Source organism: Rhinolophus hipposideros (assembly GCF_964194185.1).
Source record: "Rhinolophus hipposideros genome assembly, chromosome: 6".
NCBI classification, from domain to species: domain Eukaryota; kingdom Metazoa; phylum Chordata; class Mammalia; order Chiroptera; family Rhinolophidae; genus Rhinolophus; species Rhinolophus hipposideros.
Genome location: NC_138052.1, coordinates 32,208,657 through 32,222,008, shown reverse-complemented (window position 1 = coordinate 32,222,008; position 13,352 = coordinate 32,208,657). Strand labels below are relative to the sequence as shown.

Genomic DNA, 13,352 nt, shown 5'->3' with positions numbered 1-13,352 from the left:
ACCAAGTCAGCAGAACATGTCGATGGGTCAAATTCGGGCTTTTGATATTGGCCCTCTGCTTTCTTGAGGACCTGGAGAGACCACAGCAATGATTTCTATAGTCAAATGTAGATGTCATCCTTAAAAAAAACAAAAATGGACTGATATTAAATAAAGAAGACTCTTTTTAAAAACATGCTGCACAGTTTTCACATTCTGTCATGTACTCAAGGATTAAAGCATAGCAAAACTATTTAAAAAACAATAAAATAAAAAATGTAAATGTTGTGATGATATAACACTGTAAGTATGAAAACGAATATCATAGTGCTTTATTTTTCCTTCTACCGATATTCTTAGAAACAGAGAAGTCAACAGAAGCTTCTGCTTTTTACATATTTGGCAATAGTATAGCTTATTAAGTAATTTTGAAATTCTTACAATGTTGGTCACGTTTCAAAATGAATTTCATTTGCAGGAGTCCTTGAGTCACTTCTTGTGTGCTCAGAGACCATTGAATGCCAGGATTCGAAATGTCGTTAAGGTAGTTTCAGAAAATTAGCCATCTCCCAGTGTCAACAGTAGGTTGTGTATTTTAGCTGTTCGACTCACTGCTTCAGTGGGCAGCCTGCTTTCTTGTGAACTGTAGTCATTAACCGTCCCCAGCACATGTTTTCCAAACAAGGCACGTGCCTCCTTCCTGACTGCAGTATCATAATCACTTTATGGTCCAAAGATCCTCACACTCCCAGTCCAACATATTGGAATGGTCCACTGCACACATCATGCTTCAGCAAAGCACCTCGTGGGGAGGAACAAACGTTCCTCTATCCTCAAGGTTCTTCTGGCTGTTCTAATGATCAAATAGACATGAGGCAAATTCGCCAATTTAATACATCCATATGTATGGGAACCCCATCTACATGAGAGAGTCAGAGACCCTAGGTAGATGCAGCAGAGGTTCAGAGATAGAAAGGGAATATGGGAATGTAAGAAATCCTGAGCTAGGGATGAGGTAAGGTGCCTTGGGGGCTTCAGAGGGTCATTGCAGGATGATAAGAAGACGGGACCTTCAGTAAATAGAAGTTTGCCCTGCCCTACAGACAGATCAAAAGAAGTTATCTCTGATAATGTATATGGGCAAAGCCTATAACTCAAATTCTTCTGGAGTGGGGACAGAAGTTTCTTTTGAGCCTGCACCTAAAGTCTTTAGCTCAAAGCGATCTGCATACCACAGAGGCACATCTTGAGCTGACTCCTTCTGGACACCCCCACCCCCCAACCCCGTCACCTAGGACTAACTCAAAAATGTTTTTATATATATTTTAGAAACATTGTTTCCTTTCTCTCTTGCTCTGGACTTCATGCAGGTGTTCTGAGAGAACTCTCTGTTTCAAAGGATTTCAAGGTAGCGCTTTTTAAAGCAATGAATGCATCTATAAAACAGTCACCCTGTATGTATCCTTTTGTAGGTCCAGATTTTTCCCCAGCAAATTAGCACCAAAGAATTTGGTTATAATTAGGTTAGCAAATACATTTCCTCTGTAAAGGGGACTTTCAAAAGTGCTACATAAAGTGCTTGCATTTGGACACATTGCAGTTATCAAACTTACAGTGTATCCAGACAACAGTTTAGTGGTTACCAGAGTGTAAGGAGGGAGGGGGACGGTAGATGAGGGTAAAAGGGATCAAATATATGGTGATGAAAGAACTGACTCTGGATGGTGAACACACAATATGATATATAGCTGATGTATTACAGAATTGTACATCTGAAACCTATATAACTTTACCATTGTCATCCCAATAAACTTTAATTTTAAAAAAAGTGAAAAACTTATAGTGTATCATTTTGCAATATGTATGTGAATGAAAATCAACAGGTTATACAATAAGAAAAACAGATACCTTTCAAGATGGGCTATTGTGCATATATAAATGAATTGAAAAATGATAGAATGTGTGAATTATTTTTTTTAATCAATGTAGAAATGTTAGCACTACGAAGGAAACATCGGAGAGAACGTGAATGACTACTCTGTGCCTACTACTTGCCAGGTCCTGGAGAAAATATTTTAATATCAAGTGCAGCTCAGTGTGGGGCTTGAAACTGCGGGCTCTAAGGTTGAATGACCCCGAGTTTGAATCGCAGCTTCCACAGTGTTACAAGGATTCAGTAACGTAAAGTGTGCGAAGCTTCTGGCCCATGCTGGTGTAATAGTGGGGGTTTAATAAATATTGGCTATTCATTATATTTTATTCTATATAATCCTTTGATGTTGTCAGTATCCCCATTTCACAGATTAGAAGATTGAGTCTGGAGCAATCTAAGTAACTTGCATAAAGTTTTCAAAATTAGGTTGCAGAGGCACAATTTAGAAACTAGAGTTTTCCTGGACACTCTGGTAATAAAACCTCTCACCAGGATGACTGTTCTAGCCTTCCAGGAAAATCTGTGCTGGGATTTTTCGTTTGTTTTGTTTTGTTTTTAATGGTGGGAAAAACCACCCTGCTTTTGAGAATGACACCCTCTATGGAAAGACAAAGTTGTCCTTACAGGCAACAAATTCACAAATAATGTATAAACAAACAAACCCTAACATTTCTAACTTGAGAAAAAATTTTCAATGGGCCCATTTCAGCAGTCAACCATTCTTAGAATTCCTGTTTTGCATTGGATAGAAACTTCTCAGCTACATGAGTAGGTCTGTGCTTTTCAGAATCTGTGCACAATGGATAAAATATGCCAAATACACAAGTCCTATCAGTACCTCTGCTATGTAAATGTCATCATCTATGCAAATATCAACCTGTCATGTCAGCTTAAGGAAATTGGAAGGGTGATGTTCCGTTAGCAACTGGAAGGTAAACGTCTAGGTTTTTTGGGGGATGGGGTGGTAATTTTTGAACTGCTGTGTCTTTCATCTCTTCTTATGTCAGGAGCAGCAAGTGATGCTGGCAGGGCGTTTTCAATCCCTTGGCCACATCAGTCAGGCTGGATTTCAGTGTTGTTCAAATAGCCCTTCTAGGCAGGGGCTTCACTGGAATACATCCTTGTTTTCATCGTCAAGGGTCATGACTTAGTGGCCATGATGACCAAGTATGGCTACTGCAGGACAGTGACTGACGTTTTAATAGTGAAAGAGTTCAATGGTATTGACATTGGAACTGGAAAATCATTTTACTAATGCAAGATTCTGCTTTGCTCTATTGAAATCCTAAACCAATTTGTCATCTCCAACCTAAGACACAGGTAGAATGTAGCTATTAACGATAGGTCGAATCTCTTTTCCTTTAGAGGTGTATATGAAAGAGAAAATGAAATGCAACTTCAGTGTCACAGCAAGCGAATATGGGTTTAATATAAAGATAGCACAAGACTAGAAGAACTGGGGCCGAGTATCACGTAATTTTCATTGCAGTTTACTTCCTAGCACTTCATCGCGTCAGAATACTTTCTTCACAACATTGCTACCTTTGGAATTACTCAGACACTTAACTACACTCTTACCTGTATTCTAAACTTATATCCGCAGTAAGGCCCAGAGTGTGAGCATCAAATTCTATGCAAATGGGAAGAACTCACTTCAGGGTACTGTTCTGGATGTGACAGTTTGAGAACCTCCTCATCACCTCATTTAAACCACCCTGGGTTTTCCTTTCCAGGGTTCAGCGGATTCCTACACCAGCAGGCCGTCGGACTCCGATGTCTCTTTGGAAGAGGACAGAGAAGCGATTCGGCAGGAGAGAGAGCAGCAAGCGGCTATCCAACTTGAGAGAGCAAAGGTGACTTTCTTGCCCTTCTTTGGTTCCAAAGTGGAATGTTGCTCAGCAGGTAACAGCTGCTCTTCCCTGGCCTCAGATTTCCCTGAAAACCTTATTTTATGATCATTCTGATAATTCACTAGATGGCAAGGCTCCCAGATCCATTCGTCCCTCAGAGAAGTTAGTGACGCTCCCAGGCGGCCGTTACCTGAGACACCCTTCACCCTTTTGTGTTTGGTTTGGTGGTGATTTTTTGGTCCCCTTCCAACTTAGTAGTTGTGGCCAATACCCATCTTGCCACACCCGGGGTTGGCAGAGAGCCCCCTGAGGCATCTGTTTGCTCCATCTGTTCTTGACCCCTCTTTCTCCATGACATCAGCCACTACAGGCCACGCGTGCACTGTGGTTCTCTGGGCCTCCCTGATGGGTCTCTCTGCTCTTTCCTCTTGGTTTCAATGTCTCACCTCAAGTTCCGCAGGAAGTTCAGAACTTTGAACGAGTATTAGCATTTCAGCAAAGATGAGCAATAAAGGCTTTGCCAAAGTAGATCTTCAGATATTCAGAGCAGCCCCCCTAAGAATCTCTGCACCCCAAAGAAGCAACAAATTGCGTTTTTGAATTGTTAGAATGGGAAAAGTCATTAGAGAGCTCCCCTTCTATGTCTTTCAGACTACTTTTTTATATTTTAGCACAGACACCCTTTTTGTCAAATGAAATTTTATGCACAATAGCAAAATCTAAAGCAGAGGTCATGGCCAGCCTTTCCTCCTTGCCCTCGATGACAGACTCCTGAGGCATATTTGTCGAATCTTTCTCATGTTTAGAAGAAAAACTGAAGCTCGCATAGAGGGAATTCTATTTCCTGTTTTTCCAGTAAAATTTTTAAAAGAGCAGTAAAAAGAGAATGATGCAGGTAATAAGCGGTCTTTATTTGCTTTGACACCTGGGTGTGTGCGTGGGGGTTTGGGGCAGTACCTGTGAAAGGACATCAGTGAGCCTCACTCAGATCCTGCCTTAGTTATTGCAGACAGTCATGCTCCCAGCATGAATGAAGGAGCCAGTGACAAAGCAGCCTGGGATCGCAGGAATGGGGATCTGAGTTCTGGCTCCTTTTTGTTTTCGTTTTCTTTCAAAGCCTGTTTTGTGGCCCTTGCGGTCACCCAAATGTCAGCGGCCGCACTGTTAGTGGAGGTGGGTGGTTTGCTTAATTTCTGCAAGGCTACACCACTTTGTTGGGGAGGAATTTGTCTAAAAAGAGTTCGGAACCAGATTTTGTTAGCTAGGGAGACGATGACGTGTGAGCCGCTCTGCCCTTCGTGTCTCCCCCACCAGCTGGCCTTCCTTTGCCCTGGCAGGACCGGGTATTCTATTGAATGGGATCCCACAGGTTTACAGATCTGAGCTACCCCCCCAACAACCTTTTTATTTAAGACCCAGCACACACTTCCTGTATTCAAAGGGTGGGGGTGTCTGTTATCATTTAAAATAAGAAGCATAAGTTTTATCAGGAGAGTACAAAGCAGACAGCCCCTCCTGCCTTTCCATCTCTTTCTAGTACATCAGGGCACATTCTTTGTTTGGGATGTTGGAAAGTACCACAGAAGGGAGGGGGGAATGTGTGGGATGCAAGGACTGACTCATCTATAGCGTCATCTCTGCCGTGATGCCTGAGAATGTGAGTCCCACTTGAGATCCCCCTTTGGGAAGTGATTTCCCTTACTGCCTGGTACTATTATCTTATTTTAATACTATGTTTCACTATGAAAACTCCTCTTCTGACTTCCTCCCTCCATCCTTATTCCACAATTCTGTCCCCAGTCCAAACCCGTAGCCTTTGCTGTGAAGACGAACGTGAGTTACTGTGGTGCCCTGGACGAGGATGTGCCTGTTCCCAGCACTGCCATCTCCTTCGATGCCAAGGACTTTCTGCACATTAAAGAGGTAAATGTGGGGCAGTCTGTGTCCCTTAACCTCCCCCGTGGAATCTGAGCCAAATTATACAGAGAGGAGCCCTGAGGAGCAGCTGCCAAGGTGTTATCTCATTTAATTTGCTGGGCCTTCCCAATCCACCCATGGTCACTGAGATTTAGAAGCCTTGCTTGCATTATCACACGCTTAAGACATTGGATCACTGTCCTCATAGGAGGGATATAGGACAAAACTGTGGTTCTCTGGTCACCTTTTAATCACCTTGCACGACCACTGAACCATAGATCTGTGGTTCCAACTTAGGGAAACATGAGTTTGGTGGCATGGCGCCTATCCATGAGAGACCATTTCCAAGGGATGTTGTCATTATAAACATCTGGGCTACAATCCTGTGGACCTTGGCCTTGGAAGCAACATAGAGAGTATGATAATTAAAGTGCTCAAGCTAAGAGGAGGGCAGAGGACTTTGGGAAACAGAAAGGTTAAGGGAGTCAGCTATGCAGGACTTGAGGCATCTCACCTCGAAAGGTAGAAGAGTAACATCCAAAACTTTCATTTACTCAGCTTATGTCTTTTGACATCCTGCTTCCTCTCAAATATTGTGCTGGGCATTGGGGGATCAGAGATAAAGGCTCACTTTCCCCGCTGCCAGCGAACATCAAGTCTGGTGGAAGAGACTGGCAAGCACCCAGTTCCTGCACGGGATGACAAGTTCTATTACAGTAAAATTGAATGGGTATAGGGGGAGCCCAAAGAAAGAGCAGAGGGCCCACTTGGCTGGGGAGGAGGAAAATGAGGGCTCCATAGTGCTGAAATCGGAGGGAGTTCAGGCTGGGGTGGGGGTGGGGTGGAGGTGGCATCAGGTGACAGGGACAGCCAGGAGCAATGCCTCATGGGTGGAGAGCAGTAAGTTGGGAGTGGGACAGGGGATGGTCCAGGGCAGAGAGGCAGGAGCCTGATAAAAAAAGGACTTCTTAGGCCAGGGCAAAAAGCCAGGCTGGAAAGGAATTTTAGATAAAGGACGGTTGTGACCAGCCTTGTATCTTAGGACGGATATGATAAGCCTTATATCTTAACATGATAACTCTGATGGTTGAGGGCGTGTCACAGAGACTGAGGAGTCATGGTAGGTCTGGACAGTGGCTGTAGCAGAGAGCATGGAGAGACAGAGCAGCTTGGGAGACAGTTGTGGGGCAAATAGACAGGATTGGGAGATTTCACATGAGCCGGGATATTGGAGAAAGTGAGATAGAGAGGAACGAAGGGTGGAGGCCAGTTTTTCCAGCTTACTTAAAAAGGTAGACGGTGGCATCAGCTATCAAAATCAAGAAATCAGAGATGGGAGAAAGCTTGTTATAGGGGTAGATGTGGTTATAAATTTCCTTTTAGGTATACTGTGTCTGAGGTGCTGTGAAACTCCAATGAAGATACTTAATAGACCTTTATTGATATAATGTGGAGGCCAGAAGAGGGGAATTCCAATTTTCTCTTCCTAAATGCTTCAGGTTCTAGCCAGGAGAAGATGGCCTAGAGTTGCTTTTAAATTTTGATTTGCTTTTTTAAAAATTATTATTTTTAAGATGGGAAAGATTTAAGCATGTTTTCCATGCTGAGATGTTGAACCCAGTGAAATATATTGGAAGGAAAAGGAATAGCAGACGGAGTAGGGGCTGGAGTAGATGGGAGAAGATGGCATCTGGAAAATGGGCACGAGAATTAGACTGAGTCAGAAGGAAAGTCTTGCTTTCCTTGAATGTCTCTGTTCTGCACAGAATTTTCCAGTGGGGTTGGGGGCATACCCTGGAGGACATGCTACTTGCTGGTCTCCATTAGCTCTGCTAGGAAGGAGGCATTGGAAACTGGATCTTAGGAAAAAAGAGAGTGTAGAGGTGGAACAAGAGAGTGAAACCTGAGAATGGAGTAGCCAGAGGAATGTGATCAACATAAACATATCACTTAATGTCACTCAGACACCCACATGGTAAACATATAACAGTTTTGAAAGTCATTGTCTTTGAAACTCTGCATTCTATAGAGGCATCAATGGCACTAAGGCATAGTTTTAACATTTCAACAATTTGATACCATAGGTCAAACATCTGTATGTCTACAGATGTCTCACTATCTTTGTGTGGTGCCCATGTGACCTGGGTGAGGTTCAACATTTGTTTGGTCACTCATTCAAAATACAGTTCTTGAGCGTTTAGTATGTGCTAGGCCCTGGCAGGTGTCCAGCAACTGAAAACAAAGCAGGCGGCGTCCTCTCCTTCATGAACTTAAATGCTAGTGAGGAAACAGGTAATGAACAAATAAGTAATTCCAAATTGTGAATGCTTTGAGGGGAAAAATGAACCAGATGCTGAAATTTTTTATATATAAGGATGAGGGGGTTATATATTTTTAAATATGGGGTGATCAGAGAAGGCCTTTCTGAGAATGTGACCTATCAGCATGAGGAGGAGCCAACCTTACAAAGAGTATGGTGGGGGAGGGGGACCTTCTAGGGAGAGGAATCTGCGTGTGCAAAGGCCCTGAGGTAGCAAAATGGCCTGGCACAATCAATTAACTGGAAGATGGTCATATGGCTGGAATTCAGTGAGCCAGGGGCTGAGTAGCAGGAGACAGAGTTGTAGAAGTAAGTAGGACACAGGTCAAATAGGACCTTCAATTGATGGTGAGACTTCAGGTTTTATGCTAAATGTAATGAGAAGCCATTGAAAGCTTTCAAAGCAGAGGAGTGGGACAAATTTTTTTTTAAAGGTTCTCTGATTGTTTTGGAGACAGTGGATTGGAGTGGGATAAGTGTGGAATCAGGGAGACCATTAGAATCATTCTAGTGAGAGAGAATGGGATTGAGCCAGCATGGTGGTAGTGAGATGGAGAGAAGTAGACAGATTTGAGACACATCATGGAAATTCAGTGAGGAGCACAAGTGATGGCCCATGGATAGGAACTAAGATTAAGCAACTGGGATGGAGATGACTAAGGTGGGGAGAAAGGCTAGGGAGTGGACGTTTCAAAGGAGATACCAAATAGGAAGTTAGGTATAAGAATCTGGAGCTCAGAGGAAAGAACTGGGCCAAAGATATAAAGTTGGATCATTTAGTTTATGTGTGGCATGTAAAGCTGTGACAATGAAGAACATCACCAAAAAGAGAAGAGAGGAAGGAGAGAAGGCAGCCCTGGGTCCAACCCAAAGGAATTCCATCCTGCAGAGATGAGGTACGTGAAAAGATTCAACAAACAAGGAAACTGAAAAAGGGATGTCTGAGATAGAGGAGGAAAACCAGGATAGAGCAGTGTATGGACAGCAAGAGAGAAGAGTGTACCCACAAAAAGGAAGCAGTCAGCTGTGGCAAGTGTTGGGACCTGTCACCTAAGATGACGAGAAAAGGAACGGACGTTGGATCGGGAACACGGTGGTCAGCATCACGGAAGTCTGTCTGAAGTGTGGAGATGGAAGCCAAATGAATGGGTTGATGAGGAGTGAGGGGAAGGTAGAAAGTGTATTTAGCAAGGGTAGACCATGCTTCCAAGGAGCTGACACTGACCAGGCGGTCGTCTAAGGAGGGTGTGAAGTCAAAAGAGGTTTTCTTTCAAGACAGGAGCTATTGGAGCACCTGTGCATGCTGACATGAACAAACAGGGAGAAGAAGAGGTTAATGGGAAAGAAGAGAGAGGCAAAGGAGTAAAGTTTGTCAGTAGGCAGGCTGGGTGAGATCCACACCCTGAGTGGAGGGAGAGATCTTTGACAAGAAGGGGAATACTTACTCATCGTAACATGCAGGGGACAGATGAGTGCATGCTCAATGGCCTCGATAAAAGGAAGCTGAGGAAGCATCAGCTTGATGGTGTGTGCTTTCTCGATGGTGTATGAGGTGAGGATATACACATCAGCCTGCAAGGCAGCAACTCTCAACCTGAAACACGGGTGCTGGCATTTGAATGGTTAAGTTGATTTGTCTCACGATTTGCACCAAAAAATGACCAAACCATATGCATCAGTTGCTCACTCATCGTTTCCAAGGGGAAGAAGCACTTTAAGAGGTAAGAGAAGTTCTCACATATTCCATGCACATTGACTCACACCAATATGCCTGCCTTGCTGTGTTTTATTGCTTTCCTCCATTCCATCAATATCCCCGATTTGTCCTGTTAGTTGCTTTTTCATCTACATGCTCCTTGATCAATGACTTTCTCTTCAGTCTGGCAGTTTGATGTAATGGCATTGGGCTGGTAATCCTACGTGGATTAGAGCCACTTGTTTCAGATCTTAAAATAGCGGATAAGGAAACATCTTAGAAAGAGAAAGCATTAATCATTTTAAGGAAATCAAAATGAGAATGATGTGAACAACACTGAGGTGACCTTGCCAGAAAGCTGGCACATGCTCCCAGAACATCAACACAAATGAACACATTTCTATAATTAGATTGTAGCCTTTCCGCTCATCCATCGCCTAGGAGGCCATCGATTATGCACCGTTTTAAGTACTTTCTCAGTAATGAAAAGGCTCAAACGCAGAGAAAAGCCACAGCTCTCCTTATCACATACACTAAGTGATGAGCAAATTAAGCTCTTGAATGTGCATGGCGACTTTCTCACAAGTAGCTCAAGGAGCTTTCGTTTAGGTTGAGTCAGATTCTCACTGTGCTTCATCTATTTCCTAGAACTAAGTTAAGTATACTGAGAAGTTGCAGTAACCATTTCAGGAAGCCCTGTAAGGTCATTTGGGTACCATTTAGTAAATTAGTGTTCCAGTGGACTAACATAATTTCAGGAAATAACTAAGCCCTAGGAAACTATGACTCATAGTCTGCTTTGTCCCCACCACAGTAAAATTTAAATACCAAGCCTGTGCACCAAACATTCTAAAAAGGTCCCCTTGCCTTTTGTTAATTCCAAAATAAAAAGGCCTGTTATCTTGAAATAAAAGATGGGATGATGGGAGGAACTAAGACCTAGATTGTTCAAGACTTTACATCAAGTCAATTCACTTCAGGGCAGTCTCCTACTACATGCCATACCAGCCTGTGTAGAAGCGTGCATTATAAAGACCACATCGCTAAACCATCTCCTTTTGCTTTTGAGTGTGAGGCTGTTTCTCAGAATTACTCAAAGTTATGCAGAATTTCAAGGTGGGGATGATTCAATGAAAGCGTCCATTTTTCCATCACAGTGTGTTCCATGTTATATACATGTTATATAAATTCCACTTTTCTCTGAGCTAAGCAAAGTATGCTACCTAAAGTTACTACCTTTTGAAAAAAATAGATACTTTTGGATCACGTTAGAGAGTTGTCTTGCCCAACGCTGGTAAAAACAATAAAGGAAGCTTTTGGAATCGTCTCTGGAGGATGTAAACAATAGAATTGATATTTGCTCTCTTGAAATCACTTAACTGAAATCTTCCCTTGAGGCAGGTGGGTTGGATTAAATGTGTCTTCTACTCTAGGATTCAGCAAATCTATAATTATAAATGCAGTTTTGCTGACCCATCAAATAGGGCCATGTGGACAGAGGCTCCCCACATGTTGACTGAAGCCTTTGTGTGGGTTTGTTTTTCAAGTTTACATGTCATGGAACTTTATTTAAATGTAAATCCTGGTGTTCCTGTTGGGATTCAGGCCATTTGGGGATTATTTCAAAAAATCCACATATGAATACATAATGTGCTTAGCCTTTGTCAGGGTAGGGTTCTTTTTCTTCAGGTAGTAAGGTGGACCTTAATTTGCAAATCTATACTTGGAGGTGTGGGGGAGGAAAAATAATTTTCCTTCTATCCTTGTAAATGCTTCTGGCCGATCTAATAACCCAATTGAATGAGACAGATTCACAGAAGAAAATAACCAAATTTGTTACATATATCCATACAGAGATTCCTTAAGAATATGTGACTCAAGGACAGATTGGGCAGTTAAGGTTTATAAGTCATTCTGGAGCTAAGGAGAAAGTTTGTGTGTAGGTTTGGGGGGCGGGGGGGGTGGGGAAGGTAGGGAGGAATTCAAAGGGCAGGAAGGCACTTTACATGGCATGGAAAAGCAAATGTTTGGTGTTTGCTGGTCCACTTTTATTTTTTTTTTAGGTTTCTTTTTTTTTTTAATTTTATTGGGGAACATTGGGGAACAGTGTGTCTCTCCAGGGCCCATCAGCTCCAAGTCGTTGTCCTTCAATCTAGTGGTGGAGGGCGCAGCTCACTGGCCCATGTGGGAATCGAACCGTCAACCCTGTTGTTCAGAGCTGTGCTCTAACCAACTGAGCCATCCGGCCACCCCTGCTGGTCCACTTTTAACAATGGGACACAGAGAGGACTTTGATCAAATGGCCTTGCTAGGCTTCCCCTGTCTATCACATTTAGTTCCTATTAAACTATAGGTACCTGTGACAATAGCTCCCTTCCTGGAGAGGGTTCTCTAGCTAGATTCTTTTAGGTAGTTAGGGGGAAGGTTAAAGGTTTGTCCTGAGTCTTTTGTTTCTTGAAAATAACTAACTTAAATTACTCAATATCCCAAAAGACATATTTTGGGGTAGCAAACTCTGCCTGTCCTCAGAGGATTATAATTCTTCCCCAATGAGTAGATTACAAATAGATTCATGGATTTTTTTTTTTTTTACCTGAAAGCTTTTGACAAATAACAGACTATTGAATATATTTCATTTCAAACTTGTCTATCTTGTCTTCCAGAGTTGTAATTACGTTGATGCATATATATTCTTATAAAATCTATTCCTTAAGAATTGGCTAAGGCTTTTCAATAAGGACCAAAAGAATCCAAAGGTTAAGACCTGACTTTAGTCTAGGGATTGGCAAACTGTGGCCCATAGGCTCAATTCAGCCTCTGCCTTTTTGGAAAGAAAAGGTTTATTGAAACACAGCCACACGTTTACATATTGTCTATGATCTCTTTCACCCAATGACAGCAGATTCAAGTAGTTGCAACGGAGACTACGGACATCAAAGTTTAAAATACTTATCATCTGGGCCTTTAGATAAAATGTTTACAGACACCTGCTTTAGTCTATGGTCCCCCCATATATAGAGAGATGTAGGTATCTATATATAGATATATCTAATATAATATGAAACTGACAATTAAGTTTGCAAACGCGTCCTAGAAAAAATGCTACATACCTCATGGCTGAATATCACTATGGTCACCTTCGAAGTATGCCCCTTGGGAAGCTGTGCACCGATGCCAGTGCCTAGTCCACCCTGCAGAGCAATTTTGGAATTCTTTCTGGAATGGTCATCAGAGCTGTCGTTGTATTACCCTTGATGTCCTGAATGTCATCAAAATGTCTTTCTTTCAATTTTTCCTTTATCTTCGGGTAAAGAAAGAAGTCATTGGGGGCCAGATCAGGTGAGTAAGGAGTGTGTCCCAATACAGTTATTTGTTTACTGGCTAAAAACCCCCTCACAGACAGTGTCGGGTGAGCTGGTGCATTGTCGTGATGCAAGAGCCATGAATTGTTGGCGAAAAGTTCAGGTCGTCTAACTTTTTCACGCAGCCTTTTCAGCACTTCCAAATAGTAAACTTGGTTAACTGTTTGTCCAGTTGGTACAAATTCATGATGAATAAACCCTCTGATATCAAGAAAGGTTAGCAGCATCATTGCAACAAAGTACGCGAACTTAATTGTTAGACCTCGTATACTGTAAATAGTGTTTATATATATAT

The 13,352-nt window shown here is 42.4% G+C and overlaps 1 protein-coding gene across 5 annotated transcripts in view; it reads left to right on the top strand.

Annotated features, from left to right (window-relative positions):
* The window catches only part of CACNB4 (calcium voltage-gated channel auxiliary subunit beta 4), a 227,882-nt gene that overhangs the window by 175,382 nt on the left and 39,148 nt on the right, over window positions 1-13,352 (top strand). For all 5 annotated transcript variants that reach the window (XM_081052654.1, XM_081052651.1, XM_081052650.1 and 2 more), the window contains 2 exons: window positions 3,646-3,765; window positions 5,563-5,685. Coding sequence is in view for 4 of the 5 variants with exons in the window: in XM_081052651.1 (XP_080908777.1) it covers window positions 3,646-3,765; window positions 5,563-5,685 (243 nt within the window). In the remaining variant the exon portion in view is untranslated. The remainder of the gene's footprint in view (window positions 1-3,645; window positions 3,766-5,562; window positions 5,686-13,352) is intronic.